Source organism: Stegodyphus dumicola, chromosome 7 (assembly GCF_044657685.1).
Source record: "Stegodyphus dumicola isolate Sdum_Otavi_A_Nest chromosome 7, ASM4465768v1".
Taxonomy (NCBI): Eukaryota; Metazoa; Arthropoda; class Arachnida; order Araneae; family Eresidae; genus Stegodyphus; species Stegodyphus dumicola.
In genome coordinates this window covers 138,028,686-138,053,312 of record NC_140774.1, presented here as the reverse complement: position 1 = coordinate 138,053,312, position 24,627 = coordinate 138,028,686, and the positions used below count along the sequence as shown (strand labels likewise).

At 33.4% G+C, this 24,627-nt stretch overlaps 1 protein-coding gene across 8 annotated transcripts in view; it reads right to left on the bottom strand.

Annotated features, from left to right (window-relative positions):
* The window catches only part of Pde11 (Phosphodiesterase 11), a 589,461-nt gene that overhangs the window by 77,364 nt on the left and 487,470 nt on the right, over window positions 1–24,627 (bottom strand). For all 8 annotated transcript variants that reach the window (XM_085820851.1, XM_085820848.1, XM_085820847.1 and 5 more), the window contains one exon: window positions 2,674–2,763. In XM_085820851.1, coding sequence (XP_085676977.1) covers window positions 2,674–2,763 — 90 coding nt within the window. The remainder of the gene's footprint in view (window positions 1–2,673; window positions 2,764–24,627) is intronic.

Here is a 24,627-nt window from a genome sequence, read left to right as displayed (position 1 = left end):
AATCAGATTTAATTTTATGACTGTATATTTTTTAATTATTTTAAATATTTTAGTAAATTTTAAAAGGTAAATTCTTCTTCAAAACTTCAGACTATAATCTGAAACTTTCACACAGCAATTTGTATTTATTTATCATTCCCTCCCCCCCACACACACATGCCGAAGATAAATAATAATACTAAACTGATAGCAATGAGATTCAGTAAATTTAACTCAATCAATTTGTTATTTCATAATAAAATTGGTAGGCCTATTATAACGGTTTAAAACATTTTGAAAGTTAAACTGGAAACAGTGTACAAAGATCTGGTTGCAGTATTTTTCTTTAAGTTTTAATTATACGCAATTTTCTGTAAGTTTTCAAAAAATTAATTTAAAACTGAAAGTATGAAGAATGCACAACAGACCATGTGAAGTTCACTGATACTTTATTTTCAGTATTAAACAGAATTACTTATTTGGATTAATGATAAGAATGAATAATATTAATAATGAAATAGACAACTATGTAAGTGTAACTCCCATCAAACAGGAATATAATAAATCATATCAATCATAAACATAATAAAGTGGATAAATTTATATTCAGCCACACTGATCACTATAGTGGTTAGTACTGTTTATTGGCATTGGGCATGAGTTTGAATTCCAAAAATGGCTTGTAGGATTGTAAGTAAATATGTGGTAATATAGTATAGTTGTAAAATAGTAATATATGTGGCATTAGGTACTCGAAAGTCCTCTCAACAGTTCCAGTAACAGGGAAATTCAAAATTAAATATTATAAATATGATATTAGATTAATAATAGCTGACTCAAATTAATTTTTGATATATTTAGCACCTCACTGAGCCCAGCACACAACTGCCTATATCTCCTGCCACATAACCTGATAGTTTTGTTGAATTCAAGCAGTATTACATGCATTTCATAGAAATACTTAGTGTTTTCTTTATTTTAATAATCATGTGGATAAATAAGCATACATATGAACATACATAAATTATTACAAAAATTTTAATTCAATTAGATATTCAGCTTGGAATAAAGAGCTGGTAATAAGTAAGTCATTGCAAAAGCAATAAATGTAATAAAATATTGTGTATAAAGGATTAACATATTGTGTAAAAATAAGAAAATAAGTTTAGTTTTGAAAATCAAAATACTGCAAGTGCAAAATGCAATAACATTAAGGCAAAAATTAAGATGAATATGTTTCGAATTTTAATTTTCCCTATAATTTATTCATGTTGCCACAGGTTATTGTAGCTCACAGTGTATAATTGGGTACTGGTTTTGAGCTTTACTTTTGGTTATTGTATTATATGGAAGATTAGCCATACATATGCATATATGTATATATATAATTACTTTATTTTGAATATATATATATATATGATGCAATTTAACAAGGTTTTCATGACTAAACATCTCTTGAATGCCTAATTCTAATTAGGGCACATGGGCTTGCAGATTCAAGAAATTAATCACATGAGAAAGATTTTCAGCCTATAACAATTTGGTCATATTTTAATAAAAATATTTTTAAACAAAACTCATTTTTATTAGGTTCTTCTACATAGAAAGCTGTTCCTCACTTTATTATCTACTTCAAGGATCTTCTAAAAAGTATACTTGGTTTTAAAAAAATTACTTCCCCCTTTGTATAAATGGGACTTTGAAAACCATGCTTAAATACTTATATTTTGATGACTTAAAAAAAACATCTTTAAAAAGTATGTACTTGAAGAAAATATATATCCTAGCCGTCTTTATTCTTATTTCCTCAGTTTCTCAGAACTTTAATTAAAAAATAGCAGGTAAATTTTTGCCATATGAAGACTAAGTGCTTTCAGTTTGACTATTTGTGTAAATAAAAATTTCCTGACTTTTCTCCTTATGAATGCTACATGAAAATTTAAAAATTCTATCCAGTTTTACTAAACGGTGTTACAACCAAAACTGTTGTAGTCTAAAGCTCAACTTTAGTTAACTCATTTTTTACACTGGAAGCATAAATCTATGATCAACATCAACAGATACTTAATGGTGCAATTTTTTTAGCACAGTGTTTGTGCATGTAAAATGAAGTATTCAAAACCTAATATTTTGCCACTGGAAAAAATAAAATTGATATTGACATAGAATATATTAATTGCTAAGAAGATATCTTCCTTGTTTGTTTCAGCAATCAGATAAATACAGTCTTAATAACCATTACAATACATTAATTAACTTAGTATGCAAATGGAAATGCAACTGAAGTTTTGCCGCTTCTCTCACTGAGAGCTAGCGCCCCCTACGTGTTTTGCTGGTTGGCATTAAAGCTAGCTTTGGTTGACATCACACTTCCATATACAAGCTATGCAGGAGTTACGTATAAGCTACAAAAGCTATAGCTTAGGGCCGCCGATTTCTTGGGGTCCCCCCAAAAAAAATCCTCTAGGTATCCTAAAATCATATTTGGCACTGACGTATATAGACTTATAAAGCGCCCCATATCTCAACTAGCTTAGGGCCTTAAAAATCAAGTCTAAATTCGGCACTATACACAAGCAAATAATATTATTATTAATTACAGGCTTATATTTGCTATAATTTTTGTAGAACTATGGATCAAATATATTTAAAAGACCAATTACAATAACCATATGTAACGGGAAACATACTCACTTGATTTCTTTTATTTACGAGTTCGGATCGTTCGTATAGTTCAGCATTTCGCAGTCCGATTCCGCAAAACTGGAGATACCTTGAAAATACCTGTTGAAATAAATTTCAGTAATTAAAAATGCACAACGTACTATTGTTTCTTCAATACATATTGTTTGCAGTTCTTACCAATAAAACATTCCAAAAGGTTAAAACTAATTAATTGAATTTTCTGCTAAACTGTCTATCTTGGAGCCTCCGGCTCACCAAAGGCTTTAATAAACATTATACATCCAAGAGTCTCAAATCAAAACGTTTTTATTTATGCCACGTAATTCTATCAAGCCAGTCATCTCTTATTCAAATACATAACGTTTTCAAAAATATTCTTTATAGAACAACACTAAACTAAAAGTATATATTGTTGCCACTCACTAATTGTACTAATAGCAAATCGTTTGTATTTATGTAAAGCTAATGTACTTATATTAAAATAAATAAATACTTGGTACTTTTCCGTTTTGCCGGCGCAAACGATAAAGTCGCCAATAATGGTTTAACTGATGCCAGACGGAATATCTTCGCTGGTAACCTTTTACGCCTCAGTTTCAACGGTTTCAAAACAAGTTGAAGCCATTTCTTATCAGATTGTTTCTTTCAATACTGGCATACAATAATATAGAATTTTTACACGATATTTAAATTTTATCCCCTAAGACAATTCACGGTAATTAAGTCAATTAGAACGCAATTGCACCGCTCATCCGAAGGCGAAATCAAGTGTTAAATTCATCAATTCTAATGAGAATGCACTAGCGAAGTAAAGCACTGCGGTTTTACATAATTTCTGAGTAAGCTATTCGTACGAATTGAAATAATTCTTGCATTTAAACTTGTATTCCAAATTAAGATTTAACTTGAAATTAATGTAGATAATTACTGAGAGAATTAGATTTTAGTAGCGTAGTTTACGTGAGATGAGATCACTTGGGGTCATGTGATACGAACCGGCGAATAAGGATTTTGAACCATGAAATCATAGTAAATTCTTAAATTAATGTCTTTTTACAAATTTATTGTCTTTATTTATTGGCTTTTTACAAAATTTTAAACCATATTAAAATGTTTTGCCTTCAAAATTAAAAAAAATTCTTAGAATTAACATTTTTTATGTGTATACTGTATGTTGTCGCCAACAAAGTCTGCTTGGCGAGATTTGCGCCGGCGAAACGGAAAAGTACCAAATACTTAACAAGCAGAAGATAAGATCCTAGCCTTTAATAATACATAACAAGCAGAAGATAAGATCCTAGCCTTTAATAATACATAACAAGCAGAAGATAAGATCCTAGCCTTTAATAATACATAACAATCAGAACGCTGTACATTATGTATCAGTCTATCACGTTGAATACAAATATACAATACGTAGCAACAGATATTAAAAAATGACAAAAGTCGCAACAACATATAGGATAAATAATCTGAAGTCTACCTTTTACAAATCCATTTTGTGAGGAATCTTTATCTATCTACCTGATCTAGATATTTTCACTTTAGATTTCGGAATACTTCCATTGTCAACTGAGTCCTTATTATCAATATAATTTACTTTTCTGCTTTTAGAATGCAATTAGTGAGTGAAAACTCTACAGAATGCACAGCTGATCCCGAAAAACCCCATATTAAGCAGGGTGAGGGTAATCCAACCAAAACGCCACCCTTGTAGATGAAATCAACTGAGCCTGCCGGGCTTTTGGGTGCCACACCGGAATCCTGGGTTTTAAAACATCACAAATCACACCACCAACCAAGGCCCGAGGAGTCACCACTCCCTGGTCTCTGAACATTGGCGGGAACAACATGACAACCCGCCAATGAACATTGCCTGGAGACTTGATCGTCAAAATGCTACACACCAGTACTACGGAGGTACCTGATGCCCGCACTATGACTAACACAGGGCTTATACCACCTTGGTATGTGGAACAGTAGAGTTAATGAAGTACTACCTAACCTACAGGCTACGGGAAACCGGCAGGCTCGTATTTTTATCCCCCGGTGCTGATACTTCCAAGGTACAATCTGAGTCAGTACAATAAACGACTGCCTGGGGGTTCATCTAGGTAAGCAACTAAATGTTTAAATCTTTTATCCTCTTCTCCTCTGAAAGACTCTCACTGAATCTTTCGTACTAATTTCAGCTCTGCTTTTTGAAATTCGGAAGTAGTGAGTTCCTCTAATTTTTTTTTTCTTTTCTGCAGAGACCATTGTTCCAACCCACTAATCAAATTGTTAGTGTGTATTTAAAGAATTACCAATAAATGCTGTTACACTGGGCCCACCAGTGTCCGAGCCGTAAAGTCGCTGAACACTAGTAGTTCTGTCCGAGGTTCGAATCCCCAGAACGGGCTGGCTGCATGGGCGTTTTCGTGGTTTTCAACATGTGTAACGTGCATACGAGGCAGTTTCCCTTAGTTCTCCACGAAGGCATCCGTCCTCTTAGGCAGATAGCCCTCGAGGCTTTGCCATAATCACATACACACACACACACACACACACACACATACCTGTTACACTGAACAATCAATATTTTTAATGTTAGCTAAAGATCTTAAATTTGCAGATTTTAATTTCGTCTTTTCTAGCTTTTTCTCTTTAATGGCTTCATTCAAAATGCTTCCACATTTCCAAATCTCAGTAGAGTGTCAATCATTGTGGGTCCTTTCCCATTTGAATGACAAAAATGTGTTGCTGTACAGCTGCTAAATGACAAGTTGGCAGGATTCGGTTCACCAGCTACATGATTATATATGAAAGGAAAAGCTACTCTTCGTATTTCTTGTACTTGATTTCAGATTAGTTCTATTCTCTAACTATTCATGCCAGTACACAGTAGTTGAACCACTGTAGTAATAATATACATGGACCTTATAAGAGATAGACTATCCCAGTGCGCGGGGCGCACGTCACCGACATGTCCGCAAGAAAGAGTAGGGACGATATGGTTTACTTTAACACTGAAACCTATGACATTTGTATCACATAACTGTTTTTATGAAATGTGATACGTTGTATAGAGGTGAGATTATGAAAGTCACAGTTTTTTCAAATAGGATTTAATATATCTTATTAGAGCACTTTTTACTGCATTTCGCGCATTTTTTTCACCCGTAATTCTTGTACAAATATCTTTACTTTGTTGAAACGGTAAAAACTCTAAGCACAAAATTTATTAACTTAATTTTGCTTACAAATAAAGTAAAATTAAATAAGACTGATAGTACGTGATGCTTTGAAATAAATAAGGTAAAATTAAACAAGATCTGATAATTTTTTTTTTAAAAAATTAATGAACATTTTCCGGCAGTGATTTTCAAAACTATAATAACATTACAAAACGATCATTTATTTGATTATATCATCATTAAATTATTAACATTAAAGTGGATTATTTATTTTAGTAATTTATAAAATTTGGAGCATAAAATTTTCTGAGTGTAATGATGGGGGAAAAAATGTAAAATAAAATCTAGAAGCACTCAGATTTTATATTACGCCCAAAAAGAATCTTTTTTTAACTTTTTGTGCGTTACCTATATTTATTGAATATTATGTTCTTCGCGCGTGAACCACATACATTTGAAAAGAGCATATCTTTAGAATTTCCGCACTCGAGATAAAATTGTTATTTTCCGTACAGTGTTACGATTGCTCGCTTTGAACTCGTTGAGTTTGTTAATCAAAAATTTGTTAGTTTTGCAAAATATGAAATAGATTAAAACAAATTCGAAATTCGGCCGTCCAGATGCCCATGTTCGGGTGGAGGATTACATTATTCAAAATTTGATGGCTCTAGATACCGTCGTTTTTGTCACAGTGCGAGAAACATACATGTATTCATGCAGATTCTTCATTATTTAATTTCTTTAAATATAATACAGGGCGATAATATTTGGTAACAACAATTGGCTAATCTTTGGAATATGGTAACAGGTAGTTTGGCGACATTTTGGCAAGGTGATAAAGGTTACTAGCTAGGACTTTAGCAGTGTACATGGATAAAGTCAAGAGTGTGGGCAATGCCATTTTTGTGCAATTCTGGGATTTTTTTTAAGTGAAAATAGGTCGACGTGTACATAGATGATACCGTGTATGTGCAATTCTTAAAAACGCGGCAAGCAGTGGGCGATTATGCACTTTGTCCCAATTTCGCACCTAATCTTCGTCACGATTAAGCACTTTTGTTCCATAAAAGTTCTAGCATAAGCGTAATTTGGCTAGCAGATTGTTAGAAAAAAATGTTGAGGTGTGGGGAAAATATATATATATATATATATATATATGCCTTTACTTCGTGAAAACAAAATGGCGTCCAAACAAAAACTAGCAAGTTGCTGTAGCAGGGTTGGCCGCCGAATTTTCTCCAAAAAATCGCCAAGTTACCAGAATCCAAAGATTAACCAAATAATTTGCAAGGAGGCACAGACATTTACAGTAAAACAGCGCAAAATGCCGCTTCGAAACTAACAGCCTTTCTAGGCTACCGCCCCTTTGGGCTAATAAATTAAATTAGCAATAAATAAAAAAATCTTATGCAGAACTAAAAATAAATTTTAAAAAATAACCAGTATAAAATGCAAGCAAAATTAATTATTACGGTTAAATATAATTTTTATATTAGAATTAAATGTATAAACATTTTTAAGGAGTCAAAAGTATTTATCACTGTGATGTATTATGAAATATAATTGAAATAAAATTCCTTTACAGAAATTGTGCTATAACACTCATCTATAATTTTAAAAAAGCAGCACAATTTAGTATTTTACACAAAACTTTCGAAAATTCTTTTTTAAATATTTTAGTGTTTTTTACTTATTTACACCAATAAAACGCATAAAAATTGCAAGAGAAAACTGCTTGTTTGAAATTTTCTATTACTTCAGATTTAAAATACTATTTTCTACAAGAAGTAGTTACAAATTTTCTTACAGCATAGGAAAAGCTAAAAAAATATCCAGCCCTGAAAGCGTGCAATAGCTTTATAATTATTTGGAACGCTAATTATGCTTGATAAATATACTACATTTTTAAAAATCAATCTCGGTTTCAAAAATAAAAATAAGGAGAAATTCTAATTTGTGAAATGAGGCGCTACAACCAGCTTTTTCTTAACAATTATAAACGCTGCAATAGGCAACCACTGTTAAATTTATGCAAGTCGTCCCTACTCCTCCGGATGTGATCAAGGTGACAGCCGGGAACGCGTCAGACGAGGGAAAAAACCCATTTGGGTTGGTCTATTTCTTATAAGATCCATGGGAACATATCGCATCTTTCCAATTCAATGCTTCGTCTATAGAATTTGTCAATCTTGTACCCACTAAGACAACTAAAAGTTCCATACGTGGTATTGTTCCGCCTCTTAAAGAAGCTGCTCTGGATTTAGCAGCAAGCAGTAAGGGTTTAACAAAACTTTTTCCTTCTAGTCTAAAACTAATGTAGAAGCATAGGCACCTTTGCTAACATCCCAGAAAAAGTGAATTCTACAATATTTCAAATTTCTGATGTAATATTAATATATCTGACATATGAATTTCATTTAGAATCTTCAGTTTTTGAAACCATTGCAAGAGGGTTTTTTTTTTTTTTTTTTTTTTTTTTTTTTTTCAGATTACCAGTGATTTCTGTGTCCCATTTCCACAACCACATTTCAAATCTTTTGTAGCATTATCTTGGAGCAATACTTAACTGAAATGGTATAGTCAGTTGGATCAAAACATCTATAAGCTACTGACAGCATAACTTGCTTACTTATCTCCTCAAGGTAATTCCTTTCTTCAACTCATATTAAACTCTAAAAAATGCAAGTCACGATTCCACCTCAGGCATGAGATAGGTTCTTGCCATCCATGTTCAGTTTTGTGTCGCCTGCATAATCCAATTGTCTGAGATTAAAACAGCCTTTTGAAATTAGGAGACAGAATTAGGAAATAAAATCTTTCAAATCAGTGAAACACTAGTTTCAGTACTGTCAACATAGAAACTCTTCTGTAGGGTTTAACGTTAAAATCTTAACTAGTTTAAGTATGATATTCTGTATCAGAGGCAAGATGGAAAACATTTTTGTATAGTAAATCATTTTCTATTTTTTCTCTTCTAAATTCCCGCACCAAAATAATTGCAAAAAATCTCTGTCCTCTTTGCGAACACTTATTTGTAAAAAGTCTGCCTGGACGCCAAACTTCTCTCTAAACCGCCGCAGAATGGCTCGAATTAGTTCGATAAGATTTATCTCAAGCTGCAGATATTAGTCCAAGGAAGTACTGTTTTGCAGCTTTGCTGACGAATCAAATACTAGGCGGATGGGAGCTTAACTGTTGGTTTCTTCTGTGACAAGTCGGGACTCATCAGCAGTCGAGTGGTAGAGTCTCTGATGACTAGTATTTCGATCCGGGATTCGAATTCCGGTGAACAAGTTGGCTTCAAGGGCGTTTTCATTATTTTCTTCATGTGTGACGCGTAGACGAGCCCATTTTAATTAAAACGTCCTCCATAAAGGCATCCTTTCCCTTAGGAAGATAGCCGTCTAGTGAGTGCTTTGCCATAATTAAATAAACCAAACCAAACTACGACAGGTCGATGAGGTAAGCCGTTTCCATACAAAATCATTTCATTTGGAGGGACCTCCTCAATGACTCTTTCATCAAGCCAATCCAGAAAATTATTTGAATGATAATCATAACAAGATCGTGTGCAACTTGGCTGATGGTTCTGCAGTTTCAAGTCTTTTCTGGGTGAAGCTAAAACTATTGGGCAAGAGAGATTTGTCAGCCCATGGCAAACAATTTTCGTAACAATTATCGCCATTAAATTTCACTGTTTCTAAGAAGTGTTCTTTAGTTTTCAGGTCTACCTCCAGTTTTAACATCTCCTCCATGGGAACCTTGATTATAATGACATGTGATCACCACGAATATCACAGATCTAAGCTATTTTTCCATTTCCTTCAGAAATGTGATGCTACAGTCACTGCAAAGTTTCCTCGTATAATATCCATTGTGGAATTTACTCATTAATGTCCATCTGAGATGGGATTAACCTAAGGATAATATTTTTGCGAAATGCCCAGTTACGGTAAAAGACCGCAGTGGCTAATCGCACCGACGGTGCGAATAGCTACTGCGGTCACACCACCTACGTTCGCGCATGCGCACAATCAGCCCAGGTACCAGCATTTTACGCCGATCTCCGCAGGGCAGGCGATAGCGAGAGCGAAGATTGTTAACCCTAACTCAGCAATAGAAAGGGTTGTTAATGGTTCACCAGCAAGATAATAATTTGCAAATAATAATTATCAGTTACAAAGACGAAGTCAATCTATATACATGATAATGTTCAGGAAATGATTAGATAAAATAGGGATTTAATGATGGTTCTAATTGCAAGAGAGGATGTGTAATTAGTTAAAAAATCTTTAATGTATTGACAAAAAGACTACAGAAATTACTTAAATTCTTTTATTTAAGAGAAATTTTTATGCAAACTTAGATCCTAGTCTTATAGCATTAGACTGTCAAAATTTATTATTCAATAAGAAACTTAGTGAAAATTATAATATTCTTATATATTCATCACATTTTCAGTATCCACTCATGTTTATAGGTTAAAATGCCATATTCAAAATCAAAGTTATTTATGAAATAAAAACCTTATAAAATCTGATAAATCTTTTGTATGTGCAAATTTTTAAATCTAAAACTCTTACATTAAATTATTTCTGTCTTTTAAATTACATTCCATTATTTATTTTAATTTAATTTATTAATGTATTGTACTAATATTTCAAAGTTCTTTGAAGTACTTTTTGTGTCCTGGAAATGCCAAGTACTTCCATAAAAAAAAATAAGCAGGTATACAGAATTGTTAATAACCAGTATTATATGATTCATTTAATAGTTGATTTAATCGCTTTTAAGTCATTTCATGTCTAAATTTTCTACACAGAAATCCACTGTCTAATTTTTATTATCTCTTCTCGGAAGAAAATTTTCAAAGGGAATGAATTAAAGTCTTGAATGCTCAAAACACATCTTTGAAGCTAAATGTATTCTAAGAAGTACAAAAAATGTAAACAAGATCCCCCCCTCCCCCACTAATCAGTCATTTAAACTATTCCAACCGTTCAGGAAAACGATAAACATTGCGAACATAAAAATCTACCCTTTTTTATATGTACTTTAATAAAAAGAAATGTGTTTCTTCTTTTTATAAGAAAAGGAACCCATTTCCCTTTCTAAACTTTTGAAAATCGCCAACGCTTAAAAAATGATAAACTATGCCAAGGTATTAACCCGCCTTTTAAAAAAAGATTCAGGCAGTTCGCGTACGTGGAATGCGTTACGGATCTGACAATTCAATGTGCATGCGTGGTTAATGGTGGTGCGAATAGCTTAAGCGGCTAATCATACCACTGGTGCGAATAGCATTGGCCGTAAAAGTTGGTTGCTCATTTGGCGACAAAATTGGCCATATGCCGCAGATGGAGCGAGAACATTCTAGAACACATTCTTAGCAGTTTTCCCGCGAATACTCTCGAAGGTAGGTTAAAGCTATATATACTATGGCTGTATGCGGACTAGTGTAGATTAGTGTTTTGAGTTCAGATATTAGTTTGAAAGCGATTGACTGAGTCAGGCGCTGTTCTTTAGAGCTTTGTCGTGAAACTGTTTTCACCGTTATAACCTGATAGCCTGAAGACTGTGTTGCTGATTGTTTCAGCTTGTTTATTGTAGCTTTTCGACGACTGTAACGTGTCTTTAGACTTCCATTATAATAGTGCTTACTGGCGAATAAATTGTGCTTTGATTCTCTATCAAGTTACTCCAAAGAAACGAACCCGTAAAACGTAACAATATATTTCTGGCCTCCCATTAAAAGCTTACCAATAATACTTGCTCTACTAAAGGTTTGAAGGGGTTTATGAGAAGGGTTTCTATCAGTTTAAACACACTCAAGTCTTTCAGTTCCTCTAACCTTTACTTATTGATAGTACACTTTCACATGTAATACCTTGATCAAAATTTCAAATTTGCAAGTGAAATTCCCATTTAGTTGCTTTATTTTAAATAGTCATGCTTATCTTCTTTAGTAGAAACACTTCCAAACAAGGAGTGTTTAATTGCCTTGTGACGAATTATAGGATATTAAATATCTTCTGCGATGTCTTAAAATGTACGATTTTTGTAAACCACTGTAGCATAGCACAGAGCTATTTTCTCTTTATCACGAGAGATAAGGTTCGCTTTAAAAGTCTGAAAGAATATGAACTTATAACATTTGAAAAGTTAACATATTTTCCAGAACAAATTTCTTTTTCCTTTTTCTGACCAGGCTAGTTGCAGATCCGCATTTAATCACACATCAAGGGAACATGTTTTTACTACCAATGGCACATTTTAATAACATGTCACACTTTCCGGGAATAAGGCAAGCAAAACAGCATCTCTTATCCTTTATCACCTCCTGCCTTTGCTCTAGTGCCAGTTTTTGGGCATTAAAACAACCAGAATTATCATGCTTGTCTTCGAAAAATATGCACCTAAGTTTATTCTTTTCTGTTCTTTGTGGATGTCAGCAGCATGGATGCCGTAAGAATTCTGCCTCTTTCGAGTTCCAAATTATATATCTTTTCTCTGAACATCTTCGTATCTCCATGTTTAGTTAAACCAAAATCCGATATTGCCAGACATCCTTTCCTTTCTCTCTACATTGCAACTGAGAAATGACGTCAAGTTCGCATCCTTTACAGAACTAGAAGAAGGGCTTCTATTCCAAGTTTTAGAAAGTCCTCATTAAAACATCATTCCAGCACTGGATAAAGAATATATGCACATTTGTCCGTTGTAACTCCCAATGTTTTAAGAGTTCGCAAATAAGTTTCAATTTTGTCGTAGAGGAATATCAGTGATAATTTATGGTTGGATTGTGCAGACATTATTAATTTCAACAACTATGTTTCATATATTTCCATTAAAATGTCTTCTGTATCGACTAGAACCTATAAACAATCTACAGCTTTTGCGTAATTCGCTCCGGTTTAGAGGGAAACTTTCCACTACCTCTCTTCCAGGGAAACAACTACAATTGCTTGCACTAAATATTGGCTTTTGTTTTCAAGAGCAATATTATCTTTATCAATATGTCTTTATTTACCGTTATCTTTATCCATATGTTCAAACTGGTTCCAAAAGGATAGCCATTCTTTTAAATCATTGCCAAACAGTCTAAGCTGTAATTTCGGCAATGTAACGTTTTCTTTGAACACTACTGGCTGAGAAATTGTAGCTGGGTTTGGAGCTGGGATTCTCTACTCTTGATCTTGTTTCTTAATTCTACCATCAACAGTATTTTCTAAAATTCCTATAACAAAATCTGGGTCACTTTCACAACGTACGTATATTAAAATAAATAAATGCTTAACTAACAGACGATAATACGCATGACAACAACATTCGCGACTGATCTTACCAGCGTTTTTCAAACTATGGTGCGCTGACCATAAATGGTCTTCCTAGACTTACAAAAAATGTCTCGCTATTTATGAATGAAATTAATGAGATTTTGCATCACTTCTTGCTAATGACATATGAGTAAGTACACAGATATGCCTTTCTCAAAATTCAGTGAACTAAAAATTCAATTCATTCTCAAAACTAAATAAACTGAAGCACTGACTACAAGGGAATTTTTTTTTACTCTCAGTGCCCATGAGAAGATAAAGTGATTTGAGAGGAGGCTACTAGTGAGCCATATCTTTTGATGCCAACACTCAACTGCAGCGAATTGGGAACAGTGTGTTCTTCTCACCCGAAGTAGCGGTATATGAAAGCGTAACTTCTAACGAAGCTTCATTTTCTGCAAATAAATTAATGCTTTTATGATTGTTACGAACAATATTTTTTTTTACCACATAACATTATTCGGTAGAGTTTGAATATATAGATTCCAAAATAGTTTGGACAGGTCATTATTTGTAAATTTGGAAAAGTTGATCAAATTGAGAAAACTGGCAAGCTCATTCACCCGAATTGAGATATATGAAGACGTAAGAAAGAGGATACCGATGATATTATCGAAATGAAATCAAAATTTCAAAACTTGCACAGTCAGATTAATGGATACAATGTTAGAAGCACATATGGAAGTTTGCAAATTTTGCGTCATAATCGAAACGTTTTTGCCCAATAATCGAAAAGTCTTTTAGACAGACTCAACCATGGTCACTACTTGGATCTCCCATGATGTAGCCCTGTTCTACTAGGAGCCCTATTCTGCTAGGAGTAGTGATTAATTATCCCTTATCAAAGGAATGTAAGCATATTGAAAAAAAATGAAAGACATTAGTCACATTCCACTATATAGAAACTGAAAGGTAGTTTTTATATTGGTAACGATAATAGTAGGCTTTACCATAATAGAAGACAAACCCGAATTTGAAGGATTTGTAAAAGAAGTAACTGAGATTACGGAACAAGCACAATTTTATTTGAGAGTTTGGGAGCACAGTTGTTCATAAACTTGTGTACGTGAAACCAGCAAGTCAAACGTTTTGGGACTCTTGCAGGATAGAAAAGCTGATTATCTACAGATTAATCCAGAAGCCTTGGGATATAAAGACGATGAAGTGCTGACTGAGAGAAAATCTCGTTGGTTCTTAATTGACTTTTTGGTCCTATGAAGTTCACATGCCCTACCTGGAAAACAAAGGAAACGTGAAATGGTGAAGTGAAAAATGATGGAAAGGAAGAAATTTTCAAGTTAACGAAAGACCAATATAAAGGTACCAAGACGGTTGGCGAGAGAGGTTAAATCGAGTTTATATCTTGTGACACCATACAGCTAGCGTATGCTTCCGCAGTATTTATCAGATGTGAATTAAAGTATGGCATATCAATACAATTACTACAAGCCCGATCAAGGTTTAGTCCAATGAAAAGATTACCCTACCAAGATTGGAACTGCTAGCAGCTACAGTTGGAGCTAAACTGCATTAGTCAATAATGGAACCTCTTAAAATGGAATATACAGAATCTTTCTTTTAGACAGACTCAACCACGGTCACTACTTGGATCTCCCATGATCTAGAATGGTCAGTTTTCGCTCGTAAAAGAGTAAGAAAAATGAGAACTGACTTCCTCTGACCTATGAAAGCACATATGAGGTGATCAGAATCATGTTGATTTACCTTCTCGAGAATGTGGAGCAAAACATTCGATGCAAAGTCTGATAGTGGGAAGGTCCGCAGTGGCTAAAAGAATGTACGGAGTCTTGGCTAAAACCTAGCAGTTGAATAAATGAACAAGAGATCTCAGCGGAGAAAAAAATGCGTTAAATCTTTAATAAGCGTTCAAGTGGAAAATATAAACAGGTATTTGTTAGCATAAATTTAGGTATTTTGCATAATGAAACTCGAAAGGCATACGAAACGAAAGTGCGCCAAGATATATATTGGCGAGAGAAAGTAAAGTTCGTGTGCAATGCAGTATATTCGATTTTCACCCTAGCTACTTATATCACAGCCAAAGGTCTAATTCGTTTAGTACTTTCTCTTTTCAGGTACGGTGTCAAAGTATGTTCCTGTTTTTTCTTATTGTCAAAATAGGTATGCTTGAAGATGTATGACTTATATTTGTATGCAAGTTATCTCCTTTTCGATAATTCAGTGTTTTAATGTCTGTGAAGAATATTACTTTTTGTTATGCTTAAGTTAAGCAAAATTCTCCTATTTTATTAAATAAAGATTTCGTAGTTAATTTTTTTGACTTATGATTCTTTAAAGAAAACTACGCTTGAGGAAACTTACTCATTACCCGCCTTCAGTGCTAATGCACAAAGCAACAGTATTATAAACATTTCTTGAATACGCATAGTGGGTATGTTGGGTTGGATATTACGATTCAAGAAGAGTTAGATTCAAAAGATCAACGTATCCAAGGAGATTTGCCTTGCGAAGAATGTACAGCAGCTGAAAACAAGTTACTGCAACTAATTGAAAGTGAAAAGTTCCTTGGCTTGGATAATTCTAGATTATTGAGTTTACACCCCTATATTGATGAAGAGGGTGTTTTACAATTAAAAACGAAGATTTCTCATCGAGAAAATACAAAGATTTTCCACACCTAGAAGTTTTACCTAATCTAACCATCCTGTTGTTTTCAGATTAATTTTTTTATGAAAATTTAAACTCATCTCATCCTGGTACTCAGAAATGAGAAAAATTCTGAATGAAAATTAATGGACTTTATTGGTTGTCATACTATCTGAGCAGCTCTTAATCAATGTTTAAAATGTAAATGTTACAAAGTAAAACAAATATGGAGGCTTTACTAACTGTCTTGCCTGAACATCGTGTACTTAATGCCAAGGTTTTTGTAACAGGCTCAGATTTCGCTGGTCATTTGTACCTCAAAGGCCAAGGGAAGGCAATCCAGAAGCAAGCATGGATATATCTATTTGCCCGTGGAGTAAGTCGAAACGTACGAGGGCAATCCCAAAAAAAAAAAAGGTCTCCTATATTTTTAGATATACAAAGAACCGTTTATTTTCTATAATTGCAACATCACTTTAAAGATTGAAGAATGCTTTATTTTTCAACATAATCGCCATTTCGGTCGATGCATTTTTGTAGACGCTGTGGCAATTTTAAAATGCCCATGTCATACCAGCTTGCCGCCATGCCCTTCAGGAACTGTTGAGGAGCTTCAGGAGCATCCAGATGATCCTCCGATCTTTACGCATTTTACGAACTCAACAATCGCGAAACTCGCGAAACTCAACGAATACGAACTCAACAATCGCGAAAGTTGAGTTACTCAACTTTCGCGATTGTTGAGTTCGTATTCGTTACTCAGCTTTCGCGATTGTCTCGTGGGCAATTGACGGCCTCCCGCTCCTTTCTTCGTCATGAATTTCAGTACGACCGGCTGGAAACTCTCTACACCACTTGCGAACGTTTTTGACATCCATGCACGACTGTCCATACACTTCCGTCAATAGGCGGTAAATTTCAACCGGTTTAACGCCTTTTGCGTTCAAAATCGAATAACTGCCCGCACTTCGCACCTGGCGGTAACGTTTATCGGGAGCTCCATTTCGAATGGCTGCCAAGCCAAGACTGAGCATCCGAGCGAAGCGCGTGCGTGTTTATGTGGTAGCGGAAAAGGCACTATTCACAACAGTGTTGCCAACAACCGTATTAAAACATTCTCTACGTCCCCAAAAAATAGAAGACCTTTTTTTGGGGGATTGTCCTCGTATATCTCGAGCTTCTTTCCTCATTTTAAGTATGTGGCTGTTGTTTTTATATGGTTAACTTTGGAGGAGGTTCTTTCTACGGTAGCCGAAGAGGTAAGATAGTTAGACTGGTCATAAAGTTAGGTAAAATCTCATATTTAAAATTATTAATGCAAAGGCCATTTTTTTAGATTACGTAATGCACATTAAATCTCAGGGATGGTTTCTAACAGAGATCTAAATCTTGATTTAAACTAAATGCTTTCCTTTCATCATCTAAAGGATCTGATTTATCTTCAAAAACAAGTTGAGGGGGCTGCGTTGCTAAATCGAAGACTGAGGAGGGAGAGTTGTTTTGATCAAGTACCACCACTGGGGCAAGGATATTAAGACTGGCGATTGTTTCATCGCTATTTAGAGGAAATCTTTTTCTGATTTGCATATAAAGTTAAACCAAAAATTTTATACAGAAATTTTTAAACTTGCTTTTACAGTCATCAAGTAGTGTCAAATTTAGTAAGGCTATATGAAGGCTTTCCAAACATATTTTATTCAGACGTTTATTGCCTTGTTTGGCTCAATTTGAACCAGAATGCACGAAGTAATGGCTTCTTTCATGGACAAATTAAGAATAGATTTATACTTAATTGAAACCACTGCAGGAAGCAAGTGCAATCTGCTGAAATTCAGTATTCAGGCATCTTATTTTCTGTAATATATATCTTAAAAAACAACATGCTCATATACTTAGTTCCTTTGGTATTCACAATATTGCAAACATTCTTTCCACCATCCGTTTTGTCCACTTTAGATTGAAATTGAAAATCAAGAACTAGTGCATACCGAAGTTTAATAAAAGAATTTTGTTACGGGATAACCAACATGTTTCGGCTGATTTGGGAATAATTTGGGAATTTTATGTGAGTGTGTGTGATTATGGCAAAGCCTCGAGAGTTATCTGGAAGGGATGCCTTCGTAGAGGACTTTATAACAGGAACTGGCTCGTATACACGTTACACATGGGGAAAACCACAAAAAACGCCCATGCAGCCAGCCCGTTTGCGGGATTCGAACCTTGGACCGAACTACCAGTGTTCGGCGACTTTACTGCTCGGCCGCTGGTTGGCCCTGGGAATTTGAGAAATGAGTGTCTAGTTTATTATGCTTTGTCTACAGTGTCTAGTTTATTATGCTTTGCAACATCTACAACATCTTTAATCATCTTCAACTCGTTTAATATTTTACTACTACAGGGATAATAGTAACACATATCTTTTATAAATATTTTACGATACGATGGTCGTACTTTGAATGACTAGTACAAAAAATCAAAAGAATGGAAAACACATCCTACGATAGATAGTGACATTGCATCCTTTTTAGTAACGACTGGAACCCATTCTTAGTACCCATCATATTGGCCCGATTATCAAACCCAAAACGTTGGATATGTTTACTATAAAACGATCTCGTACAGCTTAATAAACCCTTCAGAAGTACTATTTTTGACACAAACAGTGTTAAGTAGCATATCTATATAATATCAAGTTTTTGAATATCTAACAACAGTTAGAAATTGTGATGCAGGTACATGCGTACTTTCATCTATTATCTTTGAAAACTTGTTATTTCCCCATATGTTAAAAATGCATATTTTTTCATAAACTACAGTGTCTAGTTTAAGATAATGCCTTTTGGTTGCCTTCATATGAGTTTGTTTTGCAATACTGCTGTCATAAAATGCTTTTACGCATGTTTCTAAAAGATGACCACGTTGAGTAAATGGAATATTATGATCAGAAATGAATTCACAAAACATTAAATCTGCTGTGTTTTTCCCTTTTCCGTAGGTTTACTTTTGGGAAAAACGTGTGCCTAACATTGAACTTATCTTACAAACACCTGTATTTTTTAATATTTAAGTTTAATTTTTTGCTCTAGTAAAATTAATTTATTGGAATTTTTTTAATTTCATTTCACAGCAAATATAGTAATATGCCTCATTTTTATTATAAACTTCTGTCTGAATTGACTGAATGTTAGTTCGTGTTTCGCTGTGATGTGTCGGTTCGTATATTAAGCTAATATAAAGTTCACCAGTTAGAAGGGAAAGGTTGAATGTGACTTTCGCAGGTAGTATGCAAGAGTGTGTCTTTGTTCGTAAGATGAAAATAATCATTAAGTGGACGAATGCATTTTAAAATTTAGAGGAACTCGTTCTTCGAACGCGTTGAGGAAAGTGGAAATTACGCGAATATTTTTAAAATTTTCAGAACCGGACCCAGAAAAGACAGCAGGAAAATACGCGAGGAAATATGGTACATATATATATATATATATATATATATATACAGAGAGAGAGAGAGGGTATTTAAATGATATTAATGGATTCAACATATTTCTAATATGATTTAGGTACTTAATAAAACTAAATTAATCAGGACTTATAATAATAAAATGTATATGAATCAACATATTTATGATACATAGCAAAGATGTAATTAAATGGTTCCTAAAAAAATATGAATAATACGAAAAAGGTTTTATTACAGAAATCTATCAAAAAATGAAAATATATATTTATTAGAAAAATCATAATTTAATTTAGTTCTTTTTTTAGAAATAACAAGGAAATCAACAATCCTCAGAATTTCACATTTTTATAAAAATATTAACGAATAATAATTCGAAATGTCATATTTTGCAATATCTGAATCTAAGTAACGTATTCTTAGAAAATGAAGTTTAGTTCTGTTTGAATATAGGAATACATTTTCTCCTCCATCCAAAACCAAATGTGGAAATATGGTATATTTAAAATGGAATAATTTTTTACTGTAGAAATAAGAAGATATTTGCGATAAAACGAGACTGAGATCTCGCTTACATGGCATTTTATTCCAATGACGTAAATGTGACGTCATTTGGTGCTCGTAATCCCTTTATTATTAATATTTTTGTTTAACTAAAGCTAACAAAGGCTCTATTTTAAACTTAAGACATTGTGAGTTACGTGTCAAAAAAGGAATTTTACAAGCATAATAGACTTCGAATAAGAATCCCCCCCCCAAAAAAAAATTGTTATCACTATAAAACTGCAAAATTTAAAATCTTCGCCGTTTCATTTATTATTTAAGGAGTAATGCTCTAAATGCTTCAAAAATGATAAATAAATAATCATATCTATATATCTCTGTTTGCAACTAAATACGAATTAAATTTAATTTTAGGAAATCTATTAAATCAAGGTATTTTTCAATAGGAATAAAACTTGGACATTACACTTCATTTGAAAATTTTCAAAGAAATACCCAACTTATAAATTTGTCCTTCTCGAAAAGGGTGAGAAACGGCAACCATTAGAATAAAGCTTTAGTTTAATAGTTTTGGAATCTAAATTTACAAATTTAATAGAAACAATTAACACCTTTATGTAAACATTGTTTATTAACTGTAACTGTAATAGCGCAAAGTTAGAGGTATGCTGTAATATAAAACCATAAAATAATTGATCATCGTCAAGTCTCAAAACGTTTATGCAACTTTAAATTTAGTTTTCTATTACACTTTTTAATTCTCCCACATCCCATGCAGTTCATTTTGTAGTGAGTTTCATGGGTTCGCTTATTGGATTCGTTAGAGAATCGGAGGACTTACTAGTAATTTTAGATTACTGGTGTACACATAATACATATTTATACCTTACTTTCTAAAGCAAGGAGATTATTAATATTGCTGAGGAATCACCTTGCTTTGACTCCAATTTACTTTTAAATTTAGATGCTTTAAGTTTATATATATATACATATATATAAAGGATTGTTTCCTTTATATAAATCCATAATATCCATAAGATTAGTCTAGCTTATTAATAATGGCATAAAATAACCTTAATTACTATGATAAGAAATCCTTAATTTCTATATATTAATATAGAAATTAAGGATTTCTTATCATAGTAATTAAGGTTATTTTATGGCATTATTAATATGGAAAAATTATTTTGCTTCCAGAATTTGGCATTCAAAAGTATACAGTAAAGTGCTTTCTCTACGAAACATCTTTGAGTTAGATTTCTTGCATGGAAATTATACCGGCAGTGAAACTCGTTGTACAGAGTGTTTGGAATGGCCGTTAATCTTTTTACCAAAACTAGAACAGACTTAATATAGCAAATCCTTGCGAACGCAGGGATTACGTTATTAATACATTGCGGATCTTGCAAAATCGCGTCTCGAAAACTCAACTTTCTATGGGGGAAAATGTGTTTGGTGTACTTCAGATTGAGAAATCATGTATAATTTAAACAAACCTAAATATTGCTGGAACGAAACCAATATTAAGCGAACGGTTTTTATAACTACTTAATAAGTACGTGATACAATTATTTTTTAAAAATGGCCAGTGATTTTTGCTTGGAATAATGGAGCAACTCTTCAAAAGTTTCGTGGTAAGGAACGTAGAGCTTTTCAATACCTCTCGTAAAGAGGTCTTTGCTATCTTCATTTGGGTCTATCTCCACTACAAAATTAGAAAGTTCTACATTTTTTTTTTTTTTTTAACAATTCATTTAACATCTTGTAACTTAAAGATATTTTATCTTCTTCTGCATTATTACTACTTTCACTGTGGGCTGGTGTTTAAGCTCATACAATTTCTCAATCATCTTCTCTCGATTAACTCTTTGACCTTTTCTTCTTCTATGTGTGAAATTCATTCGTCAATTGTTTTTTTATGCTTGTCTAACACCTTTGGATTTATTTCCAATCGATGGGAATCCTTTAAAATTTTTGATAATTTTTGGCTACAGCCGATACCAGCAAACATTCAGTACCAATGAATAAACATTAAACCACGTATAAATAAAGTTCTAGCATTGAGAGAGTTAAATGGATATAATTAGAATAATGCGTATATGCAAAATCGAATTCTACAGCTCGCGATCGGTAAGGGTTTACTGCAGTTAGAGCAGTCGAATATAGATAACCGAATAACTCTATGATATTAACAGAAATAATGAATAAGGGTTATTTTGATATTAATAGGAAATAATGTTGATCATATTTAGACGTCCTATAAGGAAAGGATTTTGTGAAAAATGACAATGGTCAAAATAAGAAAGGACGAAAGCACTGCAGGCTTCTTTTTTAAAGGTTAAAATATTATATTTTTGGCAGGAATTTACGTATGTTTCAAAATGTACGTATGTTATTGTATATATCTTTATTAACCTGGTATTTATATTTCTTTACATTCTTCATTGAGCATAACAAACATTCACTAAGCGTAACCTTTTCCAGAGCGTAGAAAATACTTTTTATTTCAAGTGCATGAAAATTTCCATCGGTCAAACTGAAATATTCTTGATAACTTGCGAATATATACCCATGCTATAAAATCATTTTACCTGAAGCCCATTCTTCAATGCAAGAAATAGATGAAAATATTATATAATCAAATGAGAGCTTATGGGGGATCATAGACATAGTTTTCTTCGCTGGAAATCCAGAATGTTTGTTTTTTCATCTTTCTAAATACTGCAGATTACTTTTCCGAGCAAATTTGCGTTTTAATTTCTTGTCTTCTATATATTGCCATTCCACCGATTTTCGTTTCGAGTTTTAAACTCATATTCATAGTGACGCACCAAAGCCTGACTTTTTGTGACAATATTTTCAAGAACTTCGTTAAAGGAGTTACAGCGCTCAAAAGCAGAGAAAATGCAGCAGCGTTAGTCCTTTGAGGTCATTTCTCAGCATTTCCTACTAATGGTATTAAATGCTTATCTACTAATGATACTAAGTGACCTACTAATTGATCGTCTGTCAGTATTCCTAAATTCCTCATAATCTTCAGAGCGTATTGCCCCACTTGCACATTTTTCTCTAGAGATAATTTACCTGAAGGATAAAAAAATTCACTCTTTCCGCTTTTTCTTCAGTTACATCGATATTCTGAGTGACCAAATGTTGATATATATATTTTAAAATAAAAGTTGGATCACTGAAGCACCTAAACCAAAGCTTACACTGTAAGTATGTACAGGCACTTTACAACAGTCTCCCAAAATTCTCAAATATGGACAACTTTCAGTGGGTGCAGCATGTAGAAAATTAATATGCAGCACTGATTCAAATGCAGGTTAAAGCAGCCTTTCATTTTGATACGCTACTGAGCCAGGAACCTGTAGTAGACTATTTGTAAAATTTATTGTTAGTGGAAAAAAAATCCATATTTATCTCGCTACTTAGAATTCATTTCCTCTCCCTCAGTCGAAAGATTTAAAATATAATTTGGAACGCCATTTATATACACTGGGTTACAAAAGTAAGCATGCAATGGAAATTAGCAATTTCCAAAAGCGTAGTTGAATTTCAGTGGCTAAAAATCGCTGCGGATGCAGATGGCAGTATGCAAACATTGTATGTTACAACCAATCATGACTGACTGTTGGAACATATACTAATTAGGCAGTCATTAAAGATGTCCGGAAACCTCAGCACCGTCGACTAAAAGTTACGACCATTTCTGAAGATCGGCATATTGCAATAATAGCCAAGTGGAAACTTTTATGAGATTGAACTTAATGCGAGAAAACCAATCGTTCATTCTTCACTCACTTCAACTTCCAGAGGCACTTAATTAAAGTGAAGTCGTCGTCATGTTCAATGGTGTCACGAAGAAGGGAGTCATGTACTGTTTACCGAAAAGACCAAATATAACACGAACTGTGATTTTAGACATGTTTGACCTGAGAGGAGCGAGAAACACGCAACTAGCTTTGTTTCTTGGATAGTTCCCATGGAAGAGCTTTCATAATTTAGAGATGAATTATCAAACATGATCACACCAAACTGCGTATATTTGATAGAGTTCCTGTAACTGGTCACAATCTAAGGAGGATATCTTGACAAAACGTAATCAACAGATTGATAAACTCTAGGAAACCAGAATAAAAGGCTTCCATTTCTGATAGAGATGGCCATACACCATTTGAAAGAAAGATTTGCTGCAGTATGGGGAAAGGTCTATAGACAACATTTAAAAAATTTCATAAATCTGAATTATATATTTTGAGATTAACTAATTGCCAAATATGGTAACTTACATTAAACAATATATGTACAAATGGGTTTTAATAATTTTTCAACATCGCTTGTTTCCGTATTTTTAATTTTGATAAGCTGTGCAATAATAACTTAGTTATAATTATTCTCTAGTAGTAATTAAAATACAATTTTAACTGACTTAACTGTAGTGCAATTACATTGTAAATATACGATTTATAACCACATATTGTTTATGATTACATTGCAGTTACAAAGGGTGCCTACCCACTTTTAAAACGATTTCGAGACTGTTAAATTGATATTTAAAATATGAACAAAATTTTTCTTAAATATTCGATTTGATCGCATAAGTCTGCATCGTGATTTCCATGAAAGATAGGCTTTTCGCAAAAATTCCAAAGGTATTAATTTCTAGTCCTCTTCTACTACTTTCCAGAGTCCATTAGTCGTGGTGGCTTTTCCCTTAGAAATAACACTTTTCACGAGACCAGAGGCACAATAGTGTTTCCTTGAAATGTCAGGAGACTTTGTAGGAATACGTTGATATATGCAATACGTGTATCAGTCTGCATTTTTTCAAGGAAAGCAGTGGTACTTTTCGAAGTAT